At 35.8% G+C, this 24,940-nt stretch overlaps 1 protein-coding gene across 2 annotated transcripts in view; it reads left to right on the top strand.

Annotated features, from left to right (window-relative positions):
* Chm (CHM Rab escort protein) overlaps positions 1–24,940 on the top strand; it is a 154,720-nt gene that overhangs the window by 18,040 nt on the left and 111,740 nt on the right. For both annotated transcript variants that reach the window (XM_057759801.1, XM_057759802.1), the window contains exon 2: positions 10,801–10,867. In XM_057759801.1, the coding sequence (XP_057615784.1) occupies positions 10,801–10,867 (67 nt within the window). The remainder of the gene's footprint in view (positions 1–10,800; positions 10,868–24,940) is intronic.

Here is a 24,940-nt window from a genome sequence, read left to right as displayed (position 1 = left end):
AACCATTTAGTGTTGCTCTAATGTATATATTTTTTAGGACTGACCTTTTGGTATCATATAATCTGTCAGGGACTCATTCCTAGGGAAGACTGATTTTCTCCTTCTTAGTGGTCATTCACTAATTGTAGCTTTTATCTAGGAGTGGCCCTTGACAGATTCCTCAAATCCACTTCAGGATGTCAACTTGTCAATTAGTGTTTCATTGTACAAGTATTCTGTAAGGGACCATATTGTTGAAATTTTGGGGGTACAATTTTCATATCCTATATAGTTTTCTTACAGCACACATCTTACCCCAGCCCCAGTCCTCTGACTCTAAGAATTGTCCTGACCACTCTTCAGTATTTCCTGAGTTTTAGATGTAAGTGATTGTTGCAGAAGCATCAGTTGAGGGTTCAAATCCCAGTAATTTGTTTTCTGCATTTTGGACAGTTGTAATTTTCTGTAATTGTCTCTATCTGCTGCTAAAAGAATCTTCTTTGTGTGGGATGGCTGGGTGAGAGTTACACTTATCTGTGACTATAAAGATAAGTATTTAGAATGTTGTTGTAAAGTATACTGGCTTAGGAAGTGACAGTAGTAGGTTCTCCTCTAAGTTTCATGGCTTCCCTAGTCATAGGTAGTTGGCTAGGTTACAGTACTGGGTATCAAGTCCCTCCTGTTCAGTATGACTTAAATCTAATTAGACAGCCATTGGTTATGCACAAAATAGAAGTACCAATATTGCATCTTTAGGGATAACTTGCTATGCTGATCTTTGTTCTGGTTCATAAGTATCACAGCTGACAGAGAATACTGATTGGTTTTCATGTTTGGCAGGTTGCATAGTACTTTACAGTACTATGAAAGATGATCCTTAGGGAGAAGGCTTTCAAGTAAAATCTAGCTTGATTCTTCCAAGCCCTGTGACCAAAGTGTGTGCTGTCTACAGTAGTAGGGACTTTGAGGAGGCAACCAGTGGTAACGACAATTACATATATTGTTTTTTGGGGAGTCTCTTATATGCCTCTGACTTACAGCTTGAAAGGAGGTTTATTGTGTTTGGTACTGTTATCCTTTCCCCTTCCCCTCTCCCAGCTAAAGTCTACCCTACTTTCTCCATTTCCCACCCTATAGTACTTGTGTGCTATTCTTTCCCTCTCTAGAGCTCCTTTTCTTCCGCATCCCCACGTCCCCTTTTATTTTCATGGTTTTAGTATTACTCCAAGCCTCATATACACACATTAAGATTCTGAACTAGGAACCACAAATGAGAGAATATGTCATCATATGTCTTTTTGGGTGCAGGTTATTTCACTCAGTATAGCTTTTCTTCATTCATTCATTCATCTGCAAATTTCATGATTTTATTTTTCTTTGTACCATTGTGTGTTTGTACCACATTTTCATTATTCACTCATCAGTTTGAAGACATTTAAGTTGCTCACATTTCTACATAGAGGATTCATGATATAAATTCCTTTTTAGATAAAAAGCTTTCTTTAGTGTATATGAATATACTGAAGGCCCAGAAAAGTATGAGTATCACTACCATTTTGGAAAATATTTACCTGAAATAGTTTCAGATGTATATCATTAACTCAGGTATTATGAATTTTCTTTATCATTGCAGGGACAAGGTTGTACTAGTGTAAGTAGAAATAAGACACAGAAGACACATGAGCATTAGTCCCTAAAGTTCTAGGAAGTAGACTGATAAAAAATATATTTTTAAGTACTCATACTGTGTACTAGTTAGTGTTCTCTAGAGGAATAGAATTATTGGAATGAGATTTGTTAGAATGATTTGCAGGTAGGTAGTCTAACCATAGCTGTCTCACAACTGATGATGGGAAGGCCAAAAATTCAGTAGCTGTTCAGTTCGTGAGACTGGATGTCTCAGTAGTCCCAGTATGGTGGTAGAGTCCTGCAGGGCTTCTGGAGAGAACCCGATCTTCTGTCCATCTACTGAGAATCCTGTAACAATAGGTCTAATACCACTGAAGGAATGCCTCAGTACAGTATGGATGAACTTGCCAGCCAGAGTGAGGGCAAGCAGACAAAAAGCAAAAGCTTCCTTGTTCTGTGCCATTTTATATGGACTGCCACCAGAAGGTGTGCTCTAGGTTAAGGGTGGTCTTCCCATCTCGAGTGAACCAGCTGGGGGAAAAATACCTCACAGGCATGACCCGCTGCACAGTTTTACTTGATTCTATATGTATGTTGTCAAGTTGGCAATTGAGATTGCCAATCACTTATGGCAAAGATCATGTTATACAACTTTCCACATCACTCCTCCTCTCTTCCTTTCTGTTTCCTTAAGTTCAGATATGTCAAGCAGAAGTGTTAACTTTCAAACCACTTAAAGCAAGTTCTAAATCTATATAGAAAAAACTAAGAATCCCTTGTCTTGTTTGAGTAATTTTTGTTTTATTGATTATTCATTGTTTATTTGTTTAGTTTGTTTGGGTTTTCTTTTTTCAGTTCCGAGAGAGAAAAAACATGAAGTTGGGTGGATTGGAAGATTGGGAAAAATCTTGGAGGAGGTGTGGAAAGTGTATGAATATCATCATAATATTTTTATGAAAAATTTTAAATAAAAATAAATTAATGAATACCACGCCCACTTACCATTGATTTATCTTTAAAGAGGTAACAACTCATAAAAATCTTTAAAATTCATTTTCCAAGCAGTCTGTGTAGTAAGAGACTACTTGTTTGTTCCCAGCCACTCAGCCTGGAAATAATCACACAGAAACTATATTAATTAAATCACTTCTTGACCTATTAGCTCTAGCTTCTTATTGACTAGCTATTACATCTTAAATTAACCCATTTCTATTATTTTATACTTTACCACGAGGGTCATGGTTTACCAGCAAGGTTCTGGCATGTCTGTCTCTGGCAGGGCTACATGATGTCTTGCTACTCTGCCTTCTTTCTTCTAGCATTCAGTTTAGTTTCCTCGCCTAGCTCTACTCTACCCTATCACAGGGCAATACAGCTTCTTTATTCATTAACCAGTAAAAGCAACACATATACAGAATAACTTCCCACACTATTTCCCTTTTTCTGTTTAAATAAAAAGGAAAGTTTTAATGTTAACATAATAAAATTACATATAACAAAACAGGTACCAAGCAAGAATTACAGTTATAATATTTATATCTACTATATCTTTTGTCATAACTAAGGAAAACTATAATTATAACTATCTATTCTTTAATTCTATCAAAGACCCCAGAAGAATATAGTATTACCTAAGTTAACAGGAAGTACATCATAGGCAACTTCCAGAACTCTAGAATTGACAGAGATATCTCGCTGCCTGGACAGTCACCCAAAGTTCTTCTGTATCATTGGAGCATCCATCTTTAGCCTACAGGCCCATAGTGTTCAGCAGACTTTTCCATGAAACAGGAAGTTTCAAAGATAGTTCCACCTATATTTGCAGTTTGTCAGTCACTTTCTTCTGTGTCCCGCAGAATGTCTGGCAGACTCTTTCATGAATCAGGAACCTCAAAAGACTTTAGGCAAGTTCAGCAGTCATTTCTCTGTGGGTCCTGCATAACATCACGCAGTCCACGCAAGAACAGTTTCTTGCCTGAACGCCTAGCAAACTCCATAAGAAGCTTCTTCGATACCCATCTTCCTCTTGAAGTAATTGGTGCTGCCAGGTGAAGATGTGTCTCATTGTCATGAGTCCTAAGTTATTAAAACATTTTAAATGCCATATTCTGAAGGTCTCTGAAAGATTTGAAGAATACCTATCTAAATGAAATAAATCTTTCTATATCTAGAAAATCTAACTAACATGACTACAAATTTGACTATTATTGATGATTATCTATTAACATGTACTTAATTATACATTACATTTTAAAATGAGCTTCACCAACACAATACTTTAATCAAGAGCAAAAATATAAATATGACAAAATTGACCTTCAGTTTGTATCAATACACCAAGATCCATACCAATGCAAAGTATTTATATCTATAGCATATCCCCCTTTAAATGTAAACAAACATTTATAAACAATCATTTAGGGAATTTGGGTGTAGTTCTCTTCAAACTGCTTCTTGCTTTTTGTTAGGCAAAGTAATTTTTTGAGGGGGGGTTTCACGGAGACCTTTCAGAGAATCTTGGTGTCCATCAATCCACATTAGTCTGGAAAAATTCTACAGGTTCTCACTCTCCATGGAAACAAAAGAAGAACCTCTTTTCTAAAGCAACAAATCCTTAGACACAAATTCTGAAGACATGATACCTTTAAAATATCTATACTGGTTTAGTTTAGCAGCCCATACAGTGAAATGTATCTCTGTACTTAGCTTCATCACAGTCAAAAAATTTAACAAAAACAGATTAATATACATAATCCACTCTGTATATTGCATCTTTACGTGGCTTATTTGTCTTACTCTATTACTTTTTCTAGAAGTTTAATATTTATAATCTATGAGTGTCTGTACTCTTTTATATTATATTTACTATCTCTTTACTCTTTTTCTCCTCTCTCCCAAGCCTGTGTATGTCTTTTAAACACACTATGTCTCGTTTTGAGGTCTTTTATGTCTGAATCTGTTTTATTGTGTATCTGAAATACTTTTCTGTCCAGGAGCAATTATAGATGGTGTTACTAGGACTAAGGCTCCTTTGCCCTTTGACTCCAGCCAGTTCACATGGCAGAGCTCTGTTCACTGCCTCTACAAGCCTTGAACACTACCCCAGTTAAGGTATACAGAGTATCTATGTTGTACCATTAAGCAGTTTGTAATACACTGCTCACAAGCCCCATTTAAATGCTTGACCTCCTGAAAAAAGTTTGTGCTGTCAGCATGAACCAGGAAGCTGCCATTTTGAAACCGTGCTTTTTTTTTTTTTTTTTTTTTTTGCTAATGCTGAATCAGAAAATTGTCTCTTAAAGGAGCCACGACATTAAGCCATGTTTAACTCTGTTTTTCATGTCTAGAATTCCTTTCCAAGCTTTCTCAGGTTGTATGTGGATTTAGCTAACACACATTTGGAGTCCCAGTTTGTTGTAGGAGGTCACTTGTTTGTTCCCAGCTGCCAGGAACTATATTATTTGTAATACTGTTTGGCCAGTAGCTCAAACGTATTGCTAGCTAGCCCTTACATCTAGAATTAACCCATTTCCATTATTTTACATTTTACCATGAGACTTGTGGCCTACTGGCAAGGTTCCAGCGGCTTGGGTCTTTCTCACCTGGTGTCTTCCTACTCTGTCGCCTTTCTCCCAGCACTTAATTTAGTTTCCTCACCCAGCTCTACTGTGCCCTATCACAGGCCAAAACAGCTTCTTTATTCATTAACTAATAAAAGCAACACATAAAGAAGGACTTCTCACACCAAGTCTGCATCCTGACATTATAGTGCCAGTATATATTGTCTTCACATTTGGAAGAATGGAGTGAAGAAGGATCGACAGAATGTTTTTGTCCTTTTTGTTTGAACTCTCCTGTGCGTTTGAAATAACCATGAAAAGAATGTTGAACACATCTTTGTTCTTTTTTTAAAAAAATTTAAATAGAATATTGTCTTTAGATGAATGTATGGTTCAATGATAGAACACTTGCCTGGCATGGAAAAGGGCCTCCTTTATATCTAGTCAGTAAAAGAAAAAAATGATTCTCCTAATCTTTGAATATTTTTAAGTATTACAGTGACAAAAAGTTTACATTTTGAGATAATTTAATGTGTCTGAGGACAGAATTAATTACATTTATTTATAGTCTCTGTTCAAAAGTTTATTTTTTTCTTACTGACATGTAAACACGCTCTTGGAAAACAAACCATTCTGGGTCATAAATGCCACCCAGCAGCTCCAGGCGTAGCTGGCATTCTTTGAATGGGCGAAACTCCTTCACATAGAGGAAGGTTCACTTCTCATTCTTGAGTCTTGGGTATAGGGCTCTGTAAGCAGTATCATGGCCCTGAAGGCTGAAAAATCCATATCTGTAATCTCAACCAGCACCTTAACCACATCAGTGTGCCAGACTGCCTGCTGTCCAGATAGTTAAACTACTTTTCTAAGAATGTAGGTGTGTGTAGCTTTAACTCAAAGGTCTTATAGTAAACTAACAAAGTGATACTGGTAGATGCTGAATCCTGCATAGAATACAATAGACTTTTCCGAAAAACTGTGTGAATTTTTTTTTCTTATGGCACAAAACAATAGTACCTGGCTTCTTATAAGAGCTACAGTCACTGTCTAAATCTTCATTTTGGAATAAGCCTAATGAACAAAAAAGTAGACACAACTATTCCATATACTTCCAATGCTGATGAAGTGTTCATCCCCTTTGCCATGGTATTAGGTCCTGTTCAGCTGCAAAGGCAATATGTTCTGGAACTATATTCTCAGGCTGCAGACTGTTTCAAAATGAACCCTAAAAATGCTTTTGAAGATAAATAGTGGTAAGCAAGTGATAGCTATTTTAAACCCTCAGAGAGCTAATCTTAACTCAAGAAATAGAGGAGGAGAATATTTTCCACATAGCAGGATTGCTGTATAAGGTGTGTCATCTCATTTTGTTCCCGTTCTTCCACAGACCCTGTAAGGTACATTATTGGGCCATTTTAACAGTGAGCACGCTGAACTTGTGTATTTGTACTCACACATTTCTTGGAGCTTCCAGTAGAACATTGTGTGATTTGTCCTTGGTCCAACATTAGACGTTAGCCAGGTCTTTGAGGATATACAGCAAACCTAAACTTACTCCTTAAAAAGTAAAGGAGAGGAGAGCAACAAAGGTGGCTCCTGAGTAGTTGAGGTGACCTCTTTCACTTAGCATAATGTTTTTGAGAGTCATCTGGTTTGTAGCATAGGTCTCCTTCTAAGGCATTTTTTCCTAGGGAGATCTATTTATTTATTTATTTGTTTTTATTCTTTTTTAATTAAAATTTCCACCCGCTCCCCGTTTCCCATTTCCCTCCCCCTCCTCCCACATATTGCCTCTCCCCCCACTCCCCTCCCCCTATTCCCACTCCTCTTCTCCTCCCCCCCACTCCATTCCCCCTCCCTCTCCATACTGAAGAGCAGGAATTTGGACTGCCCTAGGGAGATCTTACAAATGATTAAAACCTATATGTGTTCTAGATAAAAACTCATAAGGATGTGTGAATTTCTGTAATGATTCAGTATCATTTTTCTAAGTGTTAGAAGAGATTTTATTATAAAATTAAAGTTTTTAAGTGCTATTAGGGTTGAACACAGACATATACACATAGTTCAATATTCTAAAAAACAAGAGAGAGAGAAATACCAAAAGGGCTGGTGAGGTAGCTGCATGGGTAAGGATGCTTGCTGTTAAGCCTGGCAAACTGAGTTTGATTTTCAGGATCCACAAAGTTGGAAGGAGAGAACTGCCTCCTGCAAGTTGTTCTCTGACCTTCACATATGCACCATGACACGTTTCCCCCCACTCCCTATTTTAAAGCAAGTAGGCATTTTATTAAATGATTGAGAACAAAGGTTTAATTTGTTACTTTTCCTGTATAAGTTTTTTTTTTTTTTAACGTAAAACCCCCATTTAATGAAAATTTATTCTCTGATGTTACTAGGGGCATCTTATTTATTTATTTGCTTATCTATTTATTTACTTTTATTCATATGAACATTTTACCTGTATGCATGCTGTCTACCACCTGTATGCCCTGTGCCTGAGAAGGTCGGAAGAGAGCATCAGATCACTTGGAACTGGAGTTAGGTGGTGGTGAGCTGCCATGTGCCTGCCGGGAACTGAACCTGAGTCCTCTGCAAGAGCCAGTGCCCTTAACCACTGAGCTATTTCTTCAGCCCTGGAGTCTTTTTAAAAACTAATTCTCACTGAAACACTGAAATCCTTTTCAAATTCCCTGCTCCCTCAAAGAATGACATTCAGACTTCTTAACTGGCTCCAACTACTCATTTTTCAAAAACTTGTTGTATTGTAGTAAAAATATTTAAAATAATAACTACCCTCTTAACTTTTTTCTTTGCTGTGTCCTTTCCTCAAAAACTATTTATTGACTGGGTAGGACAAAACAATTTAACCTTAGCCACAAAGACATTACTAACTATATTCGTAGCTTGTTATTTTAATAATTCTAGGCATGAAGATAATGGACCTTTGGCATTTACCATTGGAACAGCTTGCCTATTGATTTCACAAACTTGTGGTGATATCTGGATGGAAGTATTATAGAAAATTGCAAATAATAGTTATTTGGGTTTTATGTAGTTTGGATTCAGATCATATTTTACATTGAAAACCATTTTTAGCTTTGTGTTGTCAGCAGAGACTTGACTTCTGACTGTTGATTTCAGGCATAGAAATTACCACATACATATCTTCCTACCCGAAGGAATAGCTAATTTGAGTAAAATAGAGGAGAGTGATACTGTCTGCAATTGCTGTTGGCATTTGGTACAAAGACATATATAGTTGTGGTATTTAATGAAAGTTTGGCGCTTCTAAACTCTGCTTCTCAGGAATGCTAAGAAATTTCTCTTCTATGTTGTATCTTTGTGTTTAGGAACATTTATGAACATATATGTAGATGCATATCCATATAAAATATCAACTACTTTAAAAAAAAGGCCACTAATTTTAAAGAGTGCAATGAAGGGATATATGGAAGGCTTTGGAGGACGGAAAGGGAAGGGGGAATGATTCAATTTTTAATATCTGAAAAATAAATAATTAGGAAAGTGTTCACAGCACAGTCTTCTAATAACTAAATTCTATGAAGTAGGTGATGAATATTGCCATCGATAGGGGAAAAGGAGGCACAGAATGTCTGACTAGTCTCAACTCCAGTTCTCAACGATTAAGACGTACTCATTGAGTTACCTATATTGTCCTTAAATCCTATCCTGCAAATTATGTCAAGTTCGAGCTAATGAATTACTGGTGTTACAACATTCCTTTATATTTGGCTTGTTTCCTCACTTAGACGGCTTTGCCCATGATGATAACATATATGTGTTAACATGGTACAAAGCATAAAACTCTATGTACGTAAGCAGGGCGGTGGTGGCGCACGCCTTTAATCCCAGCACTCAGGAGGCAGAGGTAGGTGGATCTCTGTGAGTTCGAGGCCAGCCTGGTCTATAAGAGCTAGTTCCAGGACAGGCTCCAAAGCTACAGAGAAACCCTGTCTCGAAAAATCCAAAAATGAAAAAAAAAAAAAAAACTCTATGTACGTGCCATTTTAATGCCATTATTTTATAGAAAACTTTTAAACATAATCCTATTTTTAATGTTTCTTTGCTTATCAGCTTTTTAGAGTACATTGATTAGATTTCTTTAGCAAGGAAAGTTACTTAGGTATAGCAAAAAGTTCAGATCTTCTTGAGGCACATTAGAATAATAGTTTGAACTGAAGAACATAGTAGTAAAGCTATTTGAGACTCCCATTTCTCTCTTGTCTTTCTTCTACAGTTATATCCAAAACTTTATGATGGCCTGGGTCCAATAATTGATATTTGATGGTTACATTCTGTATATTTGGACACAACTTCTTTTTTTTTTTTAAAAAAAAAAAACAAAAAACCAGACATTATATACCCACAAAGTGCTCAAAACTGGAAAATAGTTCTTCATGAAGACTGGCTTTTGTGTTTAATGTGGTTTTTAGCTGAAGACTGACTATGTCAATTGCTTCTGTGTGGATTACTTTAGAACAACTTTTTAATTTTATTTTATTTGTGTGTGTGTGTGGTCAGAGGATAGCCTTGTGGAATTGGTTTTCTTTTTCCACAGTGTGTACTCTGGAGGTCAAACTCAGGTTGCCAGGCTTGGCAGCAGGCACATTTACCCACTGAGCCATCTCCCTAGCATCATATTACATTTTTTATCCAGGAAAGTTAACCTTTCCCTTTTTTGGGTAACCCTTGATTCTTAGTGAGTACTTTAAATAAATGTTCATCAAAGAATGCAAAACAACCAGGTTTTTTCATGGTGATGGTGGTGCTTGTTCTATAGGTTTGTACTAAATTTTCAAAATATGCTTTGTCTGTATGACTGATAATATAGGACACAATGGCCTCTATTGAAATGGTAGCTCTTACGATAAAAATTTTGGAAGAGTCTTGAACTTATAACATAAGACATTTTAGTAATGTAGTAGAAAATCTGGTCTTTATTGTAACATAATTGAGCTTGGTAGTTGAAATTTTTATTCATATTGTTAGTAGTAATTTATATTTCCTTTTATGATAATAAGCTTTGCTGAGACATTTGATTTCAAAGCACTAATATTTTGTTTCCAATCTGTTACAGTGACCAGTAAGCAGGATATTTAGCTTACATAATTTTTAAACATAAAATAATGTATTCCATTCTCACTTAGAGGTTTTGTGGCTTTGGAATTAGATCTGATCTGAAATTTCAACTCTGGAGCTTTTTATTAGCAGTAAATTTCCATCCTTGAGCAGCAGTTTCTTTGTTGTCTGCAGGTGCAGATTCTTATCTCTCAGTGCCTTTGTGAGGATCAGATAAGCTTGTGTGCTAACCTGCTTCCTAAGGAACAAAGACCCATTTTTTAAAAACAGTTGACTACTTATGATAATTTACATATGAAAAGCTGAGGACTTATTAAAATGTATATCTTCTACCTAAAACAACCCAGTATTAGTTTTGTATGTTCAAGAAACATCTATCATATAAGCTTCACAATTTTGAAAATTATAAATTTTCTTTAGTGAAAATATTTTTAGTTAAAATATTTTATGCAGCAATAGTATGAATTGAAGTTTCTATGAAATACATATATACCTACATTCTAAATGATATAGGTGTGTGTTTTTATAGGTTTGCCTGAATCCATCATTGCGGCTGCATGTTCAAGAAGTGGCCAGAGGGTTCTGCATGTTGATTCGTAAGTTTTAACCCTGGTAGCATTTAACACACATATATGTCTATATATTTATGTATGTGCTTGTATATATGTATCATGTGAAATTTCATAACATAGAAAAGCACTGAAATTTTAATTTTTAACCAGTAATTTGTCAAACACTAAATACTATATTTTAATTTTCTTTATATATTTTATTATATAAGATTTCTGATTATATTCTTTGAAATAAGGATTGTTGTTCTTAAAGAGTAAACAAAATGCATCTTTTTAAAAATTATTTTTCTTATGCATGAGCTTGATCTTAAGTAATTGTTTTACAGGCTTGAAAATCCCTTGTGTGCTTTTTCTTGTATAAATATTTGTGTGTGTCTCTTGTCTGTAAGAATATGCCACATTTATTTGGGATTGTATTTTAGTCTTCATGTTTTATTCTAAAATTTAGCCAGTAGATTTGAATTTATGTTTTTATTAAAGGATATGGAAAATCAAACTTAAAATTCTTAGGAAAAATGTCTAGAATAATTTTCTCTTAAATGCATTAATAGAAAAGAAATACAAGGAAATCTACTTGGTGGCTACCTTAAATCTCAGTTCCCATGTTTCTTGAAAGCAGATCTTGAGTGTGCCTGCCACCTATATGATTATTCATTTTCACTCAGAAGAGAAAGAATAAGTAGACTTTCTGTCTTCTTGTAGATAATAATTGTGCCAGAGTGCTATTAAACAAAGTAGCACTAGGTCTGTAAGTAGTGTACGGCCTTTTTCCCTTTGTTCATAGTGTAAAATGTAGCGCTCATTAATTTATACTTAACACTTCATAAGCTGAGTTATTTTTAGGTAATCTCACATGAAGTACTATGGTTCATCTTTGCATTTTCATATACGCATGTATGTCATATCATAATTCATTTACTGCTTCCTTGCCTTGCCCCCCCCAGTGCTCGTCTTACTTCCCATCAGTGACCCCTTTCTGTGTTCATGTCACATGTCACAGCTATTTTCTTTATTTTCTCTGAGGCTCCTTGCTAGAGCATTTCCTTTCCTCTTAGGATTTCCTTTTTAGTTTTGTGACGTTCTGTCTTCTCTGTATTTCTTTCTCCACAACCATCTTTTTTCTAAAATTGTGTGCTGGTTAGTTTGTGTTAACTTGACCCCCACAGAGGACAGTTATTGAGAAAGAAGGAGCATCAATTGAGAAAATGCCCTTATCAGATTGTCCTGTGTAGGCAAGTTTGCTAGGCATTTTCTTGATTAATAATTGAAGGGATAGCTCATGGTGGGTGGGGACACACCTGAGCAGGTGGTCCTGAGTTGTACAATAAAGGAGGCTGAGCAAGCCAGTAAACAGCTCTCCTCCATTGTCTCTGCTTCAGCTCCTGCTGCTGGGTTCCTGCCCTGACTGACTTCCTTCATCATGGCCAGTACACTGTAAGATTATAGAAAGTAAACTAAATCAAATTGCTTTGTCTATTTTGGATTGTTTCTGCTTTCATGTGAAATTTTGTATTTTTTAAATACATTCTTCAGAATGTAATTGAGACTTCCATGTGAAATGTATTGAATTTTTGTTTCATTTTTAGTGATATAGCTAATTTTACAATATGAAATTTTGCCATTCCACGTGCGTGGGAGGTCTTTTCATCTTCCTCAATTTTGTTTTTCTTTTAAAAATGTATATTTGTCAAGGTAACAATAGGATATCAAAGATGAATCCTAGAGAGGGCTCAGTGTCAATACTGTAGCAGAAGCCGGAGACCGCAGGCCAGAACAATGACATTGTAGTGAAGACTTAACAAGGAAAGGTGTATGGACCAAAGGGTATTTATACTGTGGGACTCACTGGGCCACACTACAGCTTCCATGCTGAGATTTTTTTTAATTAGTTTTTTGTTGTTGTTGTTGTTGTTGTTGTCTTTGGTAGTTTTGGTTTTACTTTTAAATCTTTTTTTTTTTTTTTGTGGGAAGGTTGCATGGGCAGAGGGCGGAAGTGAGGGACCAGGGAGATGAGTAGGATCAGGATGCATAATGTGAAATCTGCAAAGACTCAGTAAGAAGTGAAAAATGTGTATTTATTTTAATTCTTTGAGAAAAGGTCTCATAGCAAAAGTTGACCCAGGATGATCTTGAACTTCTGATTCTCCTCACTCTACTTCCTGAGAGCCTGGATTAACAGACATAAGCCATCTGGCACCCAGTTTTAAATTTTAGTTTTCAGTGTTTACCATTTTGGTAATCCTTTTCCTCTGTTTAAAAGTCATATTTCTAAGGATTTTGTTCTTTTGTGAAGCTATTGCGAGTGAAGTGTTTTTTGCTACAAGTCTGTTACTGTGATATAATAAGGGTGATGGCTTTCCTATGTTGATTTTATATCCTATTTTACTATAAGCATTCATTGGTTCTGAGAGTTTTTGCTGAAATTTTTGGGTCTTTTAAATATTGGGTCATATTGTATGAAGTAGGGGGTAATTTGGCATTTTCCTATTTTGCATCCATTTCATTTCATTCTCTTGTTGAAATCTACACTGATAAGAGTAGAGAGGAGGTGCACCATTTTCTCCTTCCAGGTTTTAGAGTAAATGCCATGTTTCCACTTAGCATAATGTTGATTTTAGGTTTCTTTATGTTGAGATATGTTCCCTGTAGTTATAGTTTTCTAAAGGCTTTCATCATGAAGGGATGTTTACATTTGCCAAAGCTCTATTCTCAGTTCACTGATAGCTCTTTTGTGGTTTCTGGCCTTCAGTCTGCTTTATATGTGCATTTATTGATTTGTCTATGTTGATTCAATTTTGCATCCCTCAGATGAAACAGCTTGGTCATAGCATAATAAATTCTAATTTGTTGGCTTTAATTTTGCTTTACATGTATTTTATTGAGATTTCTAAACATCTTAGTTTATTAGTGGAATTGGGCTGTAGTTTTCTTTCTTTATAATACAAATTTGATACTATTCCCTCTTTCTTCTATTTTATTCAACTTTGTTGAGCATTAATATAACTTCTTTGTATTAGTCCATGTTCCCTAAATCAGCAGAATGGATAAGATGAATATATGTATATTGAAAGGGGATTTACTAGATTGGCTTATGGGATATAGTCCATGTAATTTAGCAGTGGTTGCCTCGCTCTAAAGGTCCAGAATCTGCTAGTTGTTTAGTCCATGAGTCTGGATGTCTCAGCAGTTTCCTTCTGGAACTGGAGCCCTAGAGGATTTCTGGAGAGTTCACATATTCCACATTGGAATCCCAAAGAATATTATTGGGTGTAAAATTAGTCGAGAAATGTCACATCAACAGAGTGAATCAAGCTGCCAGCTAGAGTGATGACAAATGGGCAAAAAGCAAAGTTTCCTTTTTCTATGTCTTGTTATTTGGGCCGACATCAGACGGTTTCACCCAGATTTAGGATGGGTTCCCCGCTTCAAATAATCTCCCACAGGAATACCCAGCACCTAGTGGTTTAGGTAATTCCAGATGCAGTCAAACTGACAATCAAGATTATTGTTCACATTCTTCCTTAAAGAACCCATCTAGTCTTGGCTTTTTCTTTATGGGGAGGTTGTTTTCATGCTTCTTTCCCTTTCTTATTGCTTATTACAGGTTTCTTCAAGTCATTGTGCTTTTGGCAGGTCCTACGCATTGGATTTCATTTCTTCTTAATTTTCCACTGTTTTTTGGGGAGAGAATATACGTTTTCAAAGTATTTGCCAGTGATGTGGATTTCTTTGGAATCTATCTCCTCATTTGTAATCTTTTTTGTTTTAGTTTGGCTAGAGGTTTGTCAATGTTGTTTATCTTTTCAGGGAAATGCTTCATTAAATTATTTTTTGTTCATTAATTTCTGCCATATTTTTAATTCAATTTTAAGATATATAAATTCCTCCCTGATTTTTACTTTTAATAACCTATTGTTAATTCAAGAGTGTTTTGGCTTAGTCTATATGAAATTGTGTAGCTTTTATGGTTTCTTTTTGTGGAGACATCTAGTCTTACTCTGTTAACTAATGAGATAGAAGAAATTCTTTCAGTGCTGTTGTAATTCTTTAAGCTGTCTTTGTATCCTAAAACTTGTTCACTTTTAGAGAAGGAACCATCGGACTCTGAAAAAGATGAGACTTGTATATTTATTGGATGGAATATTCTGTAGGCATCTGTAAAGTATGTTTGAACCATTTTGTTTATTTATCTTTAAATTTTTTGTTGATGTCTACTTTGGATATTTTTGTAACGATGAGAGTGGGCTTATAAAGTTACCCATTGCTAACATTTCAGGACCTATCTGACCATTTATTCTCCTTAATGTTTGTTGTATGAAATCAAGAATTCCGATGTTCTTTGCATATATATTTAAAAATATTATGTCTTCTTAATGAATTGTGTTTTCTTAAATACAATTTTAAATTAAAAAAAATTTTAAATATTTAACGTTATCAATTATTTTAAAAATACAATTTTTTAAAAAAATTACAATATTTAAAAAAAATTAATTTCTTTAATGACTCTCGAAGTTTTACATCCTGCACCCAAATCTGCTCACCTCGTGCGGTTTCCCCATATGACCCCTTCATATGTCCTGCAGTGCCCCCTATAATAGAAAACAAAACAAGGTAAGCAAACAAAAGCAAGAACAACCCCCCCCCCATGAAACCAAACCAAAACGACAGAAAAATATCTTTGCTTCTTCCTTTCTGCCTCTCCAATACCTCTTCATTTATTCTGATGATATTGGGGGCTTCAGTGTGTCATATATTATACCCCTTTGTCCCATCAGCTTTACTGGCAAACGTTCATTACAATGAGTCACTGGTCTGGATCAAGGTCCCTGGTTTTTGCTACACCATCAGTACTGGATCCTCACAGGAACTCCTCTGGGTTATCTTATGGCTTGGAGACCTTGGAGATCTTATAGTTCCATAGGAGCAGTTCCACAGGAGCAGTCCCTTTACTAGCTCCAGCATGTCCTAGATGTGGTAGACAGAAGGCCTGGCTGTGGGTCTGGGTGGTAGCTAAGCTGGCTTCTGACAAGGGGGTGGAGCAGTCCCCCATGTACATGCCCTCAAGGTTGGTTCAGCCTTCATGTGGTGAGGAATGGAGGACATCTCTTTAGAGTACAGGGGCCAGCTCTGTCCAGTGAGAGGCAAGTCCAGCTTCCCCAGGCCAGCTCAGCATGGCCCTCTGATTTCTTCTTGCATGATTCTTAAAAGATACAATTTTTAAAGAAAGGCTACATTTAAAAATACATTGTAGTAGCCTTCCTTTCATCTGACTAATGTGGGTTTAAAGACTACTTTGTCTGATAGCAGTATAGTTACACCAGCTTGTTTTTAGCTTCCATTTGCTTTATTCATGGAATTTTTTAGCCTTTAAGTTTATGTATCTTTATAAATATGTTACATATTGGAGAAAACAAATAATTGGATCTTGTATTTTAATTTGTTCTGTTGGTGAATTGAGAATATTTCTATTTGAGGTTATTTTTAATTTTTAAATAAGTAAATGTTTAAAATTATTTTAGATATTGGGAAAATGGGTGTCCTCCTTACAGCTTTTACATTTGTTTATTTGTGTGTATGTGCCATAATTTACGCATAAAGGTTAGATGGTTACTGTGGAAGTTGCTTTTTCTCCTTCCTCCATAGGGGCCTCTGGGATTGAATTCAAGTCATAAAGCTTGGCAACAAGTACTTTTGTCAACCAATCTGGTCTTGGACTCCCGCTTTCAATTATTATTGATCAGTATTTGCTTGGCTGTGTTATTTGTTCTCCTTTGAGTACTAGGGCTTTTATGGTTTATTATGTTAAACATAATAGATTCCTTACTAATTCTCATTTGTGCATGTATTCCTCAAACTGTTTCTTTGTCCTTGTGCATACTATTCCTTTGAGTATTTTTTATGAGGCTGACTTAGTTGTCATACTTTAGCTGTACTTGTCTTGAAATGTCCTTATTTTCGCTAATTTTAAAAGTTAGCTTTGGGAACTATAAAGATGGCTTAGTATTTAAGAGCATGTCCTGACTATGCTTGCAGAGGATCAGAGTTCAGTTCATAGCACCTTCATCATGTAATTCACAGGCACCTGTAACTCCATCTTTAGGGGGTCAGAAGGCCCTCTTCTGTCATCTGCAAGTACCTGTTTTCATGTGCACACCCCCATCTCCAAGCACATATAATTAAAAAAGTAAAATAGTATTTAAAAGATAACTTGAGTGTTTATAATCTTTGTTGGTGTTTTTGTTTTCAAGGCTTGAAAAATAGTTTCATTCTTTATGTCCATTTAGAATTGCTAGTGAGAGGTCTATATGTTTGCTTCTGTAGGCAGTTTGACATTTTTCTGTTCTGACTTTTAATATTAGATATTTGTTTTGTACTTTTGACAATTTGATTGCCGTTTATTTTGGAGAAGTTATTCTCTAGGCACATCTATTTGATAGTCTAAATACGCTCTGTGTTTGTATGTCTCATTTCTTTTCTAGAGTGAGGGAATTTTCTGCTATGGTTTCACTGAATCCATTATACATTTAGTGTTTAGTGTTTATGTCATCTCCTTCTATTCTATGGAGTCTTAGTTTCTTGAATGTATCCTGGAGATCAAGGCCTTTTGGTCATAATAATTTACTTTTTTTCTTCTAGGCTTCTGAGTAGTAGTTTCTTGACTTTGTTTTCCATCTTTAATTGTATTTGTGGATGGTGATTTCTACTGTGTTTTTTTTTAGTTGATTGATTGTCTGATTTCTAACAAATATGGGTTTTGTTGTTAGAATCTCAGTTGCCATGCTGAAAATTTTCTTGCTTGTTTTTAAATTTCTTTACTATGTTACTTATCTTTTTGTCCCATTATTTTCTTATTTAGGGCTTGAATTTATTTGCTTAGTTTGTCTTAAAATTTTATATAAAATTTAAAAACTAAAACAAATAGAAATGATAAAATGAATTAAAAGTATAACAGTATCTGACAGTATTGGGATAAATGGGGTTTTCTTGTTCCCTTTACTTGTCAATTAGCCATTTCTGCAGGTTGCTGGAGGACTTTTAGTCTAATTCATTCAAACAGAGTAGATCAGAATATTCTCTCTTACTGAAAGAACTTTCAGTAAGACTTTTTTTTCTTTTTAGAGTTTCCTAGTAAATGTTTGATGATTCCTTTAATATCTTATTTGTTTGCCTGTAACTATCTCCTTCGTTCTGATAGTAGTTGGTACCAAAGAAGTAAATCTCACCCAAAATGGAAGAAAATACAAAACAATCAAGAATAGAATTTTTTGAGTGCATGAGTGTTGGGAGAGAATCCATCAAAGTAGATTAAGAAGAAGCAGCTAGAAGTTTAGCAGAAAAGCATGATGGTGTGGATGTTTATCAGTCTGATAAATTGATTCCATATCTCTTCATTACACAAAAGAAAGCTTGAAGCAAAGGGACATTTGTGGATTGTTTTGCTGATATGGCCCAGTGATAATTTTGTCCTCATTTAATACTCGTTTTAGTATTTAAGACTTTATAGTTATATTTAGTTTACTTTACCAGCCTTATCTTTTTCTCTGCCTCTGCCTTCCTCTCTTTTTCTGTATGTTGATCTTTGTTTATGTCTGACATTTGTCTCTATATCTCTGTTTTTCTTAGTGCTTTCAGTCAAAGCCAGGGCCTTCAGTATAGCAGGGAAATGCTTTACCAGTTGAGCTGTATTACCAGACTCCTTTAATTTCTAGACTTCATGTAAAAATAGTGTAACCTCAGATCAATACTCATGCCTTCCCATGCGCTCTCTCTCTCTCTCTCTCTCTCTCTCTCTCTCTCTCTGTCTTAGTCTTTATCTCTCTGACTCTTTGTGTGTCCGTGTGCACACGTAAATGCCTGCATGTGTGTGTGTTTGTGTTTGTCCTTGCGTGCATGTTAGTGGACAACCTCAAGTGTTGTTCCTTAGAATCCATCATCCCCTCCCCCGCTTACTTAAGATAGGGCCTCTCACTGGCCTGTGCTTACTAAATAGCCTAGACTGGCTAACCAGCCAGCCCCAGGGATTCACCTGTCAACTACCTTTCTAACCCTACGATTACAAGATGGCAATGCCATGCCTGGCTATTTTCTATGGGTTCTGTGGATCAAATTCAGATCCTTATGCTTTCAAGGCAAGCATTTTACTGGCTGATGTGTCCTCCCAGGCTTTCCCATGCTTTCAATATTTTTTTTTTAAATTATGCTTAAAGTGAAACAAAATTTACTGTCTTAACCACTCTTAGATATACAGTTCAGTTGTATTATGTATATTCACATGGCATTACCATAAGTATCTACAACTCTTGATCTTTTAAAACTGGAATTTGTACTTACTTAATAATAACCGTGTTCTTCACAATCAAACTTTTAGTAGCCAAAATTCTAATTTTTCTTACCATGAATTTGGGTATTTAGACATCCAATAGAAGCAAATCATAGTATTTATCTCTTTATGATTATTTTATTTCATTTAGCTCAATATCTTCATGTTTTATCTGTGTCATCATATGTTACAGGATATCTTCCCTTTATAACTGAATAATAGCCCATGCTGTATTCTTTGATAGACATCTGGGCTGCTTAAAGTTGTTGGCTATTGCAAGAAATGCTTCTAGAAATATGAGTTAGCAAATATTTATTTTTAATTCTCACTTTAATTCTTTTGAATAAATACCCAGAATTGGGATTGGTATATGACATGGTACTTTAACATTTGTATATATATTTTTTTACAAATATTATGTGAGAAAAAAAATCTGCTTTCAGTAAAAGGGGGGGAAGGCATTAGTATTAGTAACCTGCCTGTTTAACTATCATTGGAGGATTCTTTTTTTATTGCATAATGATTTATTTAATGTCTGTCAGATAGTGTCTGGATGTTGATGATAAAAGGAGAAGCTAAAAGTTCAAGACATCCATATGTAAAATACAAAATGTCAAATCAACTTTATTATTTTTTTTTTTTTTTGCTGACAACTTCTTCTTAACTTCTTCACAAATCAGAACTACTCCCAAGCACTTGGATGCTAGTGTGACCCATCATACTCAAAACTGGTACCTGTCCAGCCTCAACTTTCACATCAGAGTCTGCATTCATCCATTTCAGACTGTCAGGCCAAGGGGAACAAGGGGCATACATGGGGAAGAAGCATGCTGTTCTCTCTCTTGTAAATAAGTTGACGTGATGGGCTGGCTCTCTTGGATGTTGGTTTGAAGATGGATTTCTTCAGTTATTCCTTTGATTTTTCAACATAACTTCAGAACCTCATTTTTCACCTGCTTTTATGTTGTTACTTGTTACTATAATTTTTTTAAAGAAATAGATTTTCTGTTTCACAAAAGCAATGTAATCACTAATGTTTACTTTAAACTTAAGTTGCTAATGCGAGATTCAGCTGTGAGAACAGAAGTCCATATTTGAATATAATATACTTGTTCCATAGCTGTCTATGTGGTCTGGTCAATCTTCTTCCTTATTTAGTTTTATTTTGCTTCTGTTCATGTTTCTCATGTAATACTGCTTCATATGAAAGTGAGGAATTAAACTGTCCACTGAAAATGATGGTGTTACCTCACTGAATTACTTTAAATTCAGTTTTTCTCAGACTCTATTAAAAGGAATAGGTTCAACATTAATTTTAAACATTAAAATATTTAATGTTTAAATATTTATGTCATTAAACATTTTTGTATAAGTGGATTTATAGCATATATCTAAATATTATCATAAATAATTTGTTTGGCTTTACATAACGACTTTATCTTCAATCCTATGCTTTTAAATATTTCTAGGCTTTAATTTTACTAAGGAAGCGTATTTACCTAAATAATGTTATTTTAAGGATAAGAACTGATAATACCACTATTGCATATTTGTCGGTTTCTAGATTTCTTTGTCTCACTAATAGGATTTAGTTTTATTGACTTCAAAGGAATTGTTTATAATTATGATAATGCTAAAGAATTAATGTGTTTATTATATTTTCTGTGCATGAGTATATGTGTGCCCAGTATACATTTCACCATATCCATATGCTAGTTTTTGTAATATGATACATTGTTTAGTGTGTTCTATCCAGTGACTTTGCAGCATTATGTTTTATGATAGGAGAACAAATGCATGAGTGAACAACACATAAGTAAAGTGAGTTGATGTGGGGTCAACGTCATAACACTGTGGTACTGTCCCTATGATGTATTGACTGTGAGTTGTTTTTTACATTTCTATGTAATGACTGCTGGATGTTGGTGGTGCATGTCTTTAATTCCAGCACTTGGGACACAGAGACAAGTAGATCTCTGAATTTGAGGCCAACTTGGTCTACACAGTGAATTCCAGGGCTACATAGAGAAATCCTGTCTCAAAAAACAAAACAAAACAAAAAAGAATATATAGTGATATTATGTTATTATGGAACACTGATAGTGACAGAACAATGAAAAAGGCAGCTTTTTAAATAGGTAAATAAATATTTGACCCAAACTACACAACTGAATGAGATCATTTGGGAACATATAAGGAAAGTTGATTCTGGTTGATGTCTTGGAAGTAATACAAGTCTATTTGCCATTTCAGAGTTGAGCTTCAATCTCCATTGTATGATGGATATTATCAGGATTTCTGACAAATTTTCCACCTTTAAGAAAGAGTTAATGTTTTCTTCCAGAGCTTTCTAAGGCCAGTAGAGATTGTTAATAATCATAGTGCGGAGCTATTTACATTCATTCTTCCTCTGCTATTGAATGAGCATCCTTTCTTCTCAATGTAGTTATTAATATGTGTTGTACCACTATGAGAAAGCATCTCTGCTTTGTCAAGGATTGTAACTTTTGAAGAAATGAATGCATGTAAGTAACTAGCTATAAGACCAATGAATCCATGTAATTTTTCTAGTCCTTGAAAACCGCGAGGTGGCCGGGCGGTGGTGGTGCACGCCTTTAATCCCAGCACTTGGGAGGCAGAGGCAGGCGGATCTCTGTGAGTTCGAGACCAGCCTGGTCTACAAGAGCTAGTTCCAGCACAGGCTCCAAAACCACAGAGAAACTCTGTCTAGAAAATCCAAAAAAAAAAAAGAAAACCACGAGGTGAACCCTTCATTATTGTCATTGAACATTGAATAAGGGATATGGATTTTAAACATCTTAAAATTTATGATTACACCATGAACGAGAAAGCAAAGTTACTACAAAATAAAATGGAGTATCAGTTAGATTTTGTGGTTGGAGTTGAATGGAGGTTGTTGTGGTAATTCCTATTGACTTTCATCTTGGATATAAGACACTGTAGATAGCTTTGAGAGCTAGCTTCATTTTCTGCCTTAATCCTTTTATGGAAAGCTATGGATTTATTAGTAGAGGCAGGTTTTGCTGCTTAAAAAGTTTCACTTCATTGAATCACCTCAGAAATTGCATCTATAATTGTCTGTCAAATCAATTTTGTATATATTTTTCTTCCCTGGAAATAAATTGTCCATAAGCAGAGTTAAGTGAAATGATGCCTTCTCTAATGAAAGCTTAAAAATACTCTAGGTGTTCAGTCATTATTCACTTATAAAAGGAAACCAATATTGATTCAGCCACTACTCCTACTGTGAAGTTCCTTTTTAGTATCTTTTTAGTGGAAATTAAGCTTAGGTTGTCTGTTTTTGTGCTCCTACCTCTAACGTGGAAACTATCTCCTGTTGATTACCGCACACAAAGGAAAAATTAGTTTCTTCAACAGAGTCTCACTGGGTATACAAACACACTAAGGACAGATCCCATGCCCAGCTGTTGATGGTCAACACAATTGAACTCAATGGTACTTTTAGAATCGTTTTCCCCCCTCCTTACAAGTCATTCATAGACATATACATTATGTTTTCTGATTTTTGTGTCTGTGGGATTTGTGTGTATATAAATATGTGTGTATGTGTGTGTATGTTTTTCCTGTGCTCATTCCTTGACTTTTTTCTCTGTTCATTTGTTTGTTTTCTCCTATGTGCGTTTGTTTGTTTTCATTTTATTTTTGTTTTTGTTGATTTGCTTTTACTTTGAAGTGACTACTGTTCTTGCCAGTTGCTTAGGAGTTTAAAGAATATCAATCAGCTTCTCAACCGAAAGGTGACTGACCCACAGTGTAAACAGCAAATCTTTTAAATCATTCCTGTTGCAGCATGCTGTGATTAAAGAGAAATCACCCCCAATAGGCTCAGGTCTCCAGTTGGTGGCGCTGTTTGGGAAGGTTATAGACCCTTAATGAGGTGGAACCTTGTTGGAGGCGGTAAGTCTCAGGAGTAGGCTTTGAGGACTTATAGATTCACTCTACTGCCTCCTCTTCTGCTCTATTCTCTGCTTCCTGTATGCAAATGAAGCATTGTCTTTTTCCTTCTGTTCTTGTTGCCATGCCTCCCCTGCCATTACAGATTTTATCCCTCTGCAACTTCTGGAACTGTAATCCAAAATGAATCCTTTCTCTTTTGAGTGGCTTTTGCTCATAGTCTTTTATTACAGCAACAAAAAGGTACTTAATATAGTCCAGTTTCTTCCATTAATGAAAAAGATTTGATTTGCCTTACTCTGATAAGGAGGGGCAAGAAGGGGCTCAAGGTAAGAAGTGGAAGGCATCATCTAGTAGAGGATAGGAAAACTAGGAGAGGAAGAAAACACATAATTTGGGTTTTTTTGTTGTTGTTGTTTGTTTTGGTTTTTGAAGACAGGGCTTCTCTGTGTAACCGTGGCTGGCCTTGAACTCAGAGATTTGCCTGCTTCTGCCCCCGAAGTACTGGGATCAAAGGCAGGCACCACTGCCACTTGTCAGCACACAATCTTTTGAAGTGCAATTTCTGTCCTCAGCTGTGGCCATTTTAAGTTTTCTGGTTTTTATTCTTCATGTCATCTGTAAATCCACCAATGTTTGACTGACACTGAACTGTGTTAGTTGATAGCAAAGAGCTCTTGAGATTGTTATGTATTATTCTGTGTTCATCTTTTGTAAGTGGGAAAATGTAGTGATCATGATAACTATGTGGCAGACAGTGTATATTCTTAAGTTTCTCTTGGTCTTATTGGAGTAAGCATTCATGCAATCTATTTATAGGACATTATGACACTGTGACACACAGTTCTTTGGATGATTTTATGGTGGAGAACTAGAGGCTGCACAGAAAAGGTGATGATGGATTTGAGAATTCTGAATGATTTGGCCAGTACCATTATTAGTTTTGTGATGGACTACAATTTTGGCATTGTATAGGCAATCAATATCACAAGTAAAAGAGACAGGGAGGCATTTGGTTCAGTCAGGCATATGAAGTCATGGCTGGTACATATGGAGAAGAGATAAGATTATAGGGTTAACACAGATTGGTACCTACCCCACTTGTCCTTAGAGGCTCCACCCAGGCAAACACTAGGCCAAGCTCAGAGCATCCTGCTGAAGAGAGGGAGGAAGGATTGTAGAAGCCAGAGGAATCTAGGACATCATAAGGAAACCCACAAAATCAACTAACCTGGGCTCATAGGGGCTGACAGAGTCTGAATCAACAGTCAGGGAGCCTGCATGAAGTCGACCTTGGCACTTTACATATATGTAATAGTTGTGTAACTTGGTCTACTTGCAGGACTCCTCACAGTGGGGCCAGGGGCTGTCCTTAACAGTTTGACTGGCTTTTTGGACCCTTTTGCTCATACTGGGTTGTCTGCCCAGTCTGAATACAATGTGAGGTGCTTAATCTTACTGCAGTTTAATGTGCTATGCTTTGTTAATACTCATTGGAAGCCTGCCCCTTTCTGAATAGAAGAGGAAGAGTGGATTGAAGGGGAATACAGAGGGGAGGTTGGGAAGAGAATGGGAGGAGAGAAGGTGGTCAGGATATAAAATAAACCAAATTTAATTAACAAAAAGTTTATAAAGTTGATGTGGTATTATGATTTTGTACTTAGTTCTGGAAGTATTAATAAGTCATCAGACAGCTTTAAGCCTGAGAAAGATATACTGTGGTTTCTCAACCAGATCACAGTGCTATTAATGTTGAGGTTGTATTGAAAATGGAAGAAGCTAGAGATAGGAAAACCTTCGGTGAGACTAATGCAATAAGACAGACTAATGGGTAGTGAATA

Source organism: Chionomys nivalis, chromosome X (genome assembly GCF_950005125.1).
Source record: "Chionomys nivalis chromosome X, mChiNiv1.1, whole genome shotgun sequence".
Taxonomy (NCBI): Eukaryota; Metazoa; Chordata; class Mammalia; order Rodentia; family Cricetidae; genus Chionomys; species Chionomys nivalis.
Note: the sequence above shows the minus strand (reverse complement) of the source record. Positions and strands in the feature narration are given on the sequence as shown.